This window comes from Papaver somniferum, chromosome 3 (assembly GCF_003573695.1).
Source record: "Papaver somniferum cultivar HN1 chromosome 3, ASM357369v1, whole genome shotgun sequence".
Taxonomy (NCBI): domain Eukaryota; kingdom Viridiplantae; phylum Streptophyta; class Magnoliopsida; order Ranunculales; family Papaveraceae; genus Papaver; species Papaver somniferum.
Genome location: NC_039360.1, coordinates 215127585 through 215137063, shown reverse-complemented (window position 1 = coordinate 215137063; position 9479 = coordinate 215127585). Strand labels below are relative to the sequence as shown.

The 9479-nt window shown below is 39.4% G+C and overlaps 1 protein-coding gene across 1 annotated transcript; it reads right to left on the bottom strand.

Annotated features, from left to right (window-relative positions):
* Positions 1–4973: 4973 nt before the first annotated feature.
* On the bottom strand, positions 4974–6434 carry LOC113360632. The gene is made up of 2 exons (XM_026604123.1): positions 6043–6434; positions 4974–5895 (listed from the first exon to the last, which is right to left on the bottom strand). Exons 1-2 carry the CDS (start codon positions 6432–6434, stop codon positions 4974–4976), a joined length of 1314 nt encoding a protein of 437 aa, XP_026459908.1.
* Between the last annotated feature and the right edge of the window lie 3045 nt (positions 6435–9479).

The window sequence follows — 9479 nt, the reverse complement described above, 5'->3', positions numbered from 1 at the left end:
GTCTTCTCTCCTTTCTTTTTTCTTCTTTCTTTCTCTCCTTCTCCCCACCACCATCACCACCAGCAGCGATACCAGATCTCACCAGCAGAAACTTTATGCTTCCCCGACCACACTAGCACCTTCTTATCTCACCACCACCACCACCTTCGTCCGCCTCCTTCAATTCCATCACCACCTTCGTTCCCTTAACCCTTAATTGTTGAAATTAGGGTTGCGATTTTAACTTCAGTTGAAGAACAGAGATGGGTTGGTGACGAATTGATGATTGAGATCGATTTTTCAAGGAAGGGATGATGGAGTGGTGACGTTTCTAACAAGGTCTAGGAATTAGATCTAGGAATTGATTCCATGGTGGGAAATGAACTACCGATGACGATATGCTCGTGTTGGGAGAAACGGTGGATTTAGATGATAATTTGAAGTTTTGAAGTATTAAAAAATCTTATCATTTCACTAATTTTTCAATTGAATTGGATACCAAATTTCGTTTTGTTTGACATTTCGTTGGTTTTTATTCTTGAGAATTTGATTTTGATTGTTACTGTAAGGATTTATTGACTTGGAGGAATTTATGGTTGAGAGAAGGCTTACAAGGAAGAAGTAGAAGAACTGAAGTTGTAGCTGGTGGTGATGATGAAGTTGCAGAACCAGTTGCTGCTACCACGACGAATTTGATATGAAATCGAGGTCTTGTTGTGATGAAATTATGAACAGGTTTTTCCTGAAATCGAAGTATGGAAGAGGTTGATGATTGAATTGAAGTGGGGGTTTCTATAACTGAAGAATTATGTGATGTATGTGAACTGATGGTGCTATGGGTTAGGCTCTTGGATAGAGTTTGTCATAGAGAAGATTCAGTTGATGGAGGATTTAGAGATGGTTTTGGTGCAATGGAGTTGGAGAATGGCAGAAGCTTGAATATGAGATGTTGCAATGAGTAAGTTGTGGATGTTGTGCAATGAGTTTGTGGTTGCTGTGTGATTGTTAACAGGTTTTTGAGGCAGCAAAGAGATGCAGCTGGAAGTGGCCTGAGTTTGAAATGCAATTGGTGTTGTATATGAATGAATTGCAGGTTACCTGAGCATCTGCAGGTGGTATAGGCAAATAGGGTTGTGCAGGCGACTGAAATGGTGTTGGTCTGTGTTGCAGACAAGGAAATGGAATAGAAGATGGCAGTGTTGGTTTGATGGACAAAGGCTATGAATGAAGAAAGAAATAAATTGAATTGATGGCCTGGTGGTTGAAAGAATAGAATGAGGTTGTTGATACAATGATGTTGGCTTGAATGAATGATTGAGAAGATTCACAAATAAATGAATGCTAGGAAAAGCAGGAAAGTATTGTGGAGTTGTGGATTATAGGGTTGGAATTGGAAGTGCAGGTTAAGATGCAAAGAATAGGGCCTGGTGGATAGTGCAGCTGGAGTTGAAGCAATTGAAGGTGGATAGTGCAGCTGGGTTTTTCCTGAAAGTAGAGCTGTTTTTATGTAGAGCTGTGTTACAAGAGATGATGTTGTAAACTTGAGAAGAAATGAAGCTTAAATGAAGTGCAGCTACTGATGAATTCTGATGAAATCAATTATGGTTTCATCGTATTTATGATGAAACCAAAATTGGTTTTATCTAATTTTTGGTCAGTGGTGGTGGTGCTTGTTGGCGGGTGTTGGCGATGTTGTTGGTTTTAGTCGGTGGTGGTCGGCGGTGGTCGGCAGTGGTGGTGCTGGAAGTTGATAATATGTGTTTGTAGCATAGAGCATGGATCTGTGTTGTTGTGATGTTGTTGTATCCAAGACAACTGCAACATTTCTTCTCCAGTTGTGGATGTTGAAATGAAAATAGGCGCAGCAGAAATAGATCACACATTTCTAATGTTGAGCTTGTGGTTGCTGTGTGATTGTTAATGTTGAGCTGCCATGCATACATTTGAAAGTCATATTTTGCAGTTCAATCTGATAGTTATCATCTATGGTTAGAGTGGTTAGACTAGGTGCCCCTGTTGAACTTGAAAACTTGTATAAGTACCACAGTGTGGCCCTCTTTTGACTCCTGCACCGACACTTGTGTGCAGCGTAAGTGAAGGAGGCATCTCCCTAAAACATGCTCTTTTTAATTTCCGAGTACCTACTTGAGATGATTTGAGCATATGGAAAGAGAAAAGTAACTATTCTATTCTTGTTGGCCAATATTCTTATATCTTATTACTGATATGTTGGAACTGCTTGTGTTTGATTCAGGGTGTCAGGTACTCAGTCAGACCCATCAAATTGATGCTAGAAAGGAGAGAAAGATGGATACATTAAGGAATGCTCTTGGGATGAATAAAGTTGATGAAACTTCTTTACTACAAGAAGAAAAGAAACAGGAAACTGTTCTGGAAACAGTGGAATCTGATTCTGAAATTAGGTGAAGGAGAGGGTCCAAAAGAAGGTTTAATAGAGAAAAATGATGGCTAGAATTGAAATGGGAGGCAATTGCAGGTGGTGAATTGGATTGTGGAGCTGAGTAGAGTCATCTAGGAGATGTTGCTGTCGCTGCTTTCAGATTGGAAGTGTGCAAGTGTAGCTGCTGGTATTGTTGATATGGTTATTGCAGTGATGGGTTTGATATGGTTATTGCAGTGACAGGGTCTTGTGACGAGTTTCATTTGATGCTGCTAGTAAGCTCCGGTTGCAGCTGAAGTTAATATTATAGAGAAGGTGGTACTGGTGTTGTCTTTGAGTTGGTTCTCTATGAAGAATGGTTTGAGCTGATGCTTGAGAATGGTTTTTAAGTACAGTTGCAGGTTGAGAGTGTAGAGAAGAACTGAGATGCCTATGTTGGTGGTGATTATGAACTGCAGCTGGTGATAATCAGAATCCATGGAGGAACTGGTGTTGCTCTGGTTTAATTAATATGGATATTGCAGGTCCAGTTGAAGATCAAACTGAGCCTGAGATGGAGCATCTGTGGTGTTCAGGTATGAGCTTGAACTGAAATGGAAGGCAGTAATGCAGTGGGTATGGGATTTGAAGTGAATTTGTAGTTGCAGGTGCAATGAAGTGCTGTAATATAATGAGGAATTGCCTGTAAACCTAGATGGAAAGATATACCAGGTGAAGCTGAGTAATGGGTCTTGAGACATAACTGGTGGTATTGCTGTTGAAGCGCAGAAAACAATTATGGTTTCATCTTATTTATGATGAAACCAAAATCGGTTTCATCGTATTTCAACAATGTATTTCTATCCATGAAGATGTATAATACCTCTTAAAAAATTTCTTGCAGGTGATTTCTCACGAAACCAAGATGAAACCAAAATCGGTTTCATCTTATTTATGATGAAACCAAACGTATTTTTGGGAGGTGGTGGTGGTGGGCGGTCGTGGTGCTGGTTTTGGTCGGCGGTGGTGCTGGATGGTAGGGTGGCTGGTATTGGTGGTGCAATTACGTAGTATCGGTGGTGGTGGTGGTGGTCGGAGGTGTTGGCGGTAGTGGTCGACAATGGTGGTGCTGGATGGTAGGGTGGCTGGCAGTGGTGGTGCAATTGCGCAGTATCGGTGGCGGCGGCGGGCGGCGGAGCGGTGGTGGTCGGTGGCGGCGGCGGCGGCGGTGGTGGTCGTGGTGGCGGGCGGTGGTCGGGGGTGGTGGTGGCGGCGCGGAGCGGTGGTGGTCGTGGCGGTGGCGGCGGCGGCGGTAGTGGTCAGTGGCGGCGCGGAGGTGGTGGTCGGAGGTGGCGGCGGTGGCGGAAGGTGGCGTTGGCGGTGGTCGGAGGTGGTGGCGGTGGCGGCGGTGGTCGGAAGTGGTGGCGGTGGTTATCGGTAGCGGCGGTACTTATTGGTAGTTGTTTATTTCTTGTTGGGGGGTGACAATATAATAAGAATTAAAGTGTGGTTGATTTTTGTTTTTGTTGGGGTGATATAAACTAGAAGGGTAATATAGACAGTTTATATTAAATGGGGTTTTTGTGAACAATTTGTTTTGTTGGAGTTTTTGTATATGGATAGTGACACCTTTGGGGTTATAACTCGCGGACCGTTTAGTTAATGTTAATTTTATTTAATTAGATAAAAATTAAACTAATGAATTTGTTATATACTTGGTGAATTTTGGGACAAAGTTTTTGTGGGAAAAAAATTAGAGAGAAGAAAAGAAAAATTTATATGCCTCTAAACTATCTCCAATGAGTTCAATTTCGCTCAAAATTAGCTAAAGTAACCTCTGATTACGATTAGGTTTAGATGAACTCCAAACCGTAACTGGTAATCAATGAGACAAAACCCAGTCGTAGAACCATTACGGTTGGGAAAATGGCACTACGAACCCAACCGTAACCCAGTTTATGGTTGGGTTTTACACAATTCCAAACCGTAACTCAGTTAACGGCTAGGTTCGAATTTTTCATTATCAACCGTAAATTTTTCTGTGATTTAGATTTTGTTCCTACGGTTGGAAATACAAATTTTACGGCTGGGAATACCACATGCAAATTAGATTTACGGTTTGGAATCATCCAAACCTAACCGTAATATCTTCAGAAACTATAATTACGGTTTGGAATCATCCAAACCTAACCGTAATATCTACAGAAACTATAATTACGGTTAGCGAAGCCAACCGTAACACCTTCAGAAACGCAATTAAAACCCTAATTTGACTTCAATTTCATTCAATCTAACCTATTTTTAGCACAAAAACGAGTAAAAACAAGATGAGTTATCGGCTAATACCTAACATAAACCATGGGTTCTTGTTGAGGAGTTTGAAATCGTGCTTCTTCAAATTCTTGATTCGGTTATTGGTGATGAATTTGATCGTCCGGTGGTTTATTGAGGAGAAAAAAACTAGGTTTTTAAGTTTTTATTTTAGTTCAAGGGTAATCTAGACATTTTGTTTTTGTGTTAGGATATCCCATAACCACTTTTTTGGACACTAATAATCCAAGTGAAGCCCCTCTATTGGAGTGTGACGCCCCAATAATAGCCTTCTTCAAAAAGGCTAATGATCCCCCTCAACAAAAGGCATAAGCCAAATTGGAGGAACAGACCAGTACATGGTAGAATTGCTTGTTTTAGCCCAAAGGACAAGTTCATGAGCCACAAAATTACAAGTTCGTGGTTGGAAAATAAACAAACAGGCTACAACACTAGAAGAGAAAAACTCAATTTCCTTAAAAATAACATCCGTTCTAGAGTTCCCATCAAACAAGCCAGCTGAAAATTGGTTGATCAGACTCTGAGCATCACTTTCTATAATTAGATGGGTAAGCTTTTGCTCCACAGCTTTCTTTAGAGTTGCCCAAATAACTCTGGCTTCAGTTTCCTCGGCAGACTCCACTTGAAATACTATAGAAGCACAAAAGGAGGTAGTGTTGGAGAAGTCCCTCATCACAAATCCTGCACCATACTTTCCAGAAATTTCATCATAAGCACCATCAATATTCCATTTTATCCATCCAGTTGGTGGGGGCATCCATTTGTCACAAACACTAACATGACCCAGAAGGGAAGCAGAAGCGCTAGTTTTCCTAGTTAATAGCATTTCCCTGGCTCTCATCAGGACTGCAGTATAGTTTTCTTTGCTATTTTGGAAGATAAGGTTATTCCTACTTTTCCACAAGGACCAAAAAATAGCAATAAACAAGCATTGATCCTCTTCATGGTGCTTAGAGGCAGGATTAACTAACCAAAATATCATCCAATCAATAAAAGTTTTACTACTAAAGGATTGAGTGTTAACACAGAAAGAGGATAAGAACCAAACACGACTAGCAAAAGGACACATGAAAAGAGCATGCATAATAGATTCATAAGGATCATTGCATCTAGCACAATCAACAGAGTTCATTGGCATTCTAGTATGAAGGACAATTCTAGAAGGTAAGGCATTTCTGGCAGCTTTCCAAGTGAACACTTGAATTCTGTAAGGCACATTAATTTTATAAATATGCTTCCAAAGAACACTACAAGGGGAAGGCCTGAGCCCTCGAAGTCCCAAGTAGGCAGATTTAGAGGTAAATCAACCATTCTTTGAAAGATCCCAAGCCCTCCTATCAGAAGTGCAAAACTGGCTTAAGGGAATAGTGACAATCTTCTTTTCAGAAGAATCATCAAAGTGGGTGTTTAATCTATCTACATCCCAAGATCTAGTAATGAGATTAATAAAGTAAGAAACCTTTATAGTTGGATTTGGAGGAACCAAGAGATTAGGCACAACAGATCCTAAAGAAGGAATCCATTTGTCACACCAAGGATCAATAAATTGACCATCTCCAACAATCCAAGAAATAAAGGGTTTAATGAGCTCTTTAATAGCATGCAGACATTTCCAGGTCCAAGAAAAATTAGCAGGACACTTAGCATTCAAAAAATCAGTTTTAGGGAAATATCTTGCTTTAAGAGTGCAAGCTAGCAGGCAGTCAGGATTTTCAATAATCCTCCATGCATTCCTAGCAACCATAGCAAGATTATTAAGTTCATCTTTCCTGAACCCTAGCCCTCTTCAGACTTAGGAGAACAAAGAATGTCCCAACCCATAAGATGCAGTTTTCTATCTTTTGGGTCAAGGGTTTCCCCCACCAAAATTTACAAGGATGAGAATCCATCTTTCTACACAGGTGTTTGGGGATAAGGAAGGCACCCATTTGATAAAGAGGGATGGCCTGACCAATGTGCTTAATTAAGGTGGTTCTAGCAGCTTGGGAAAGAAGCTTATGAATCCAGATAGCGATCCTAGCATTAACAGCCTGGAGAAAATCCATGTGGGTTTGGATTTTTGAAGTTTTAAAAGCAGTAGGAGTACCCAAATATTTTTCTCCTAATTCCTTATTACTAATATCAAGGATATTAGAGAGATGCAATTTAAGGTGTTCTAGAATTTTTCTTACTAAACAAAATACCAGACTTATCAAAATTGATTTCTTGGCCAGAGGCCAAGTAGTACTTTTGAAGGTACTCTTTGATAGTCTGGAAATCTTCAATAGTAGCTTTAGAAAAGAGTAAGGAATCATTAGCAAAAAGAAGGTGGGTCATGGCAGGAGCATTTTTACACACCTTTATGCCTTCAACCAAACCTTTTCTAGTTAGAACATCTATATAAGAAGAAAGAGCCTCAGAGAAAATAATATAAAGGTAAGGAGACAGAGGGTCCCCTTGTCTTAGCCCTCTTTCTGGATTGATCAGGCCAGTGGGGATACCATTAAGGAGAAAAACAGTGGAGATACATTGATTTATGAGTTTGACCCAATGATCAGATAGACCCATTTTTTTCATAACTTTCTCCAGAAAAGACCATTCTAACTTATCATAGGCCTTAGACATTTCAAGCTTAATGACAGCAATGCCAACAGCTTTATCATGGTGGTTTACAGCATAGATGGCCTCATTAGCTAGATGGATGTTATCATAAATACTTATTTTAGGAATAAAGGATCTTTGGTTTTGGAAAATAATATTATTCATAAAGGGCTTTAATCTGTTATCTAGAGTTTTAGAAAAGATCTTGTAAATGAAGTTACAAAGTCTTATGGGTCTATATTGAGAGACCAACTCGGCTAGAGGGATTTTGGGGATGAGAGCTATGTTGGTATGATTAAAATTTTTTGCTACATTACCAGTTCTAAAGCAAGTTTGGGTCATATCAACAACAACTTCTCCCACAATTTCCCAATGTTTTTTTATAAAAAAAGACCAGTAAAACCATCAGGTCCAGGGGCCTTTTTTCCACCCATTTGAGAAACAACATTCTTAATTTCCTCTTCAGAAAGAGGAGAATTTAAGATGGAATTATCATTTTCAGAAAACTTTACAGGGAGGTCAAGAAGAATCTCATCTTGAAGTTGTTGGGGGTGAGAGGAATATAGATTCTTGAAATAATCAACAAAGGATGTGCCAATACTGTTTCTATTAGTTAGAATAGTACCAGCAACATTTTTGATCCAACTAATATAATTTCTCTTTATCCTGGATAGGGTGATTCTATGAAAATATGGTGAATTTCTATCACCTTCCAAGAGACACACCTCTCTGGATTTATCTTTCCAGTAAAGCTCTTCCAGTTTGTAGAGATATTCCAATCTAGTTTTAAGTCTAGAAATAGCCTTACAATCTGTAGGAGAGATGGTCTGAGAGTCAACTAATTCCTTTCTAGTGGTAGAAATATTATTTTGAATATTACCAAAAGAGGATTTGTTCCAGTCCCTAAGACCTTTCTTAGTATTTAAAAGTTTAGCTTTAAGCTTGTAAGCAGAAGATCCAACATCATAAACAGACCAAGAATTGGCTATAATATCCCTACAAGTGGGATATTCTATCCACATAGACATGAAGTGGAAGGGCCTAGGCATACAAATATCATCATAATTAAAACCAATATGCATGGGACAATGATCAGAAGAGTCTCTAGGAAAATTATTAACACACAATTTAGGAAACAAGGTTTCAGCAGTAGGATTAATAAGACATCTATCAAGACGTTCAATAATGAGATTAGGACCTTGTTGCATATTATACCAAGTAAACCTAGGGCCAGAGAACCCATAATCATGAAAATCAAAGGTGTCACAAAAATTTCTAAGGTTAAGAAAATCAGAATCATCTACTTCTAGGCAACCATTTTTATCCTCAGTCCCTAGAAAAGCATTAAAATCACCTATAAAAAAAAAGGTTCTTCTACAGGTAAAAGAGGTAATTGACACTGACTTTCCCAAAATGCTTGTCTAAGACTACTATTTGGCTCACCATATACGAAGTGTAAGTGACACAACTTAGAATGGATAATGTCAGTGGAAGTAACATAGATGCCCCTCAAATTAGAAGATAAAACATTGAGGTGAATTTCAATTTTTCCAAGCAAGAACAAGACCCCCACTTCTACCAATACTTGGGACATTAAAGGTTAAGGGTGCACACGGTACGGTTCGGCTCGGTTCTTGCCGAGGCTGAGTACCTGTACCTATGTAGTCTCGGTTCTTAGTTTTTGGACCGGTACCTGTACCTCTTTCCTCGGTTCTGGTACCACGCGGGACAAGTACGGTACCAGAGACGGTTCCGGTACCAGTCGATACTTTCTGTCATAATTTCAGATAGATTTTCTTTCTGTAAAGTACCACAAATTAGAAAGTTTCAAATCATTTCCATGTTGAATACAGTTGTATAATTAGCGAAGTAAAATACGAAATGACATTCTGAGATGAAACGTTGGCAATGACTGAATCAATTACACCCAGGCGAAACGCATATGTCAGTAATGGAAACAAGAATTAATATAGATATAACATTGCCAACTCGTACACATAAATCAAATATTAGCTGCAAGAAAAGGAAGTATCGTATGTACTCGAAAATATGTTGGATGTAGTAAAGATTAATTGATATACATGCAAGTCTAAAAGGATGGATGACATCAAAAGACGCTTGCCTACATAGAACAAATGAGTCTTCGTATCCATAAAACCAAGAAAGACGCCCTGGAGAGCTAGACAAAGGACGGATGCAGGGGCACCAA

What these genes read in the sequence shown, in the direction of transcription:
- LOC113360632 (XM_026604123.1), bottom strand. Translation starts at nt 6,434, where the DNA reads ATGGTTGCTAGGAATGCATGGAGGATTATTGAAAATCCTGACTGCCTG. An exon ending in GTCACTATTCCCTTAAGCCA is followed by an intron (nt 5,896 to 6,042) that starts GTTTTGCACTTC and finishes TGTGCCTTACAG; the next exon opens with AATTCAAGTGTTCACTTGGA.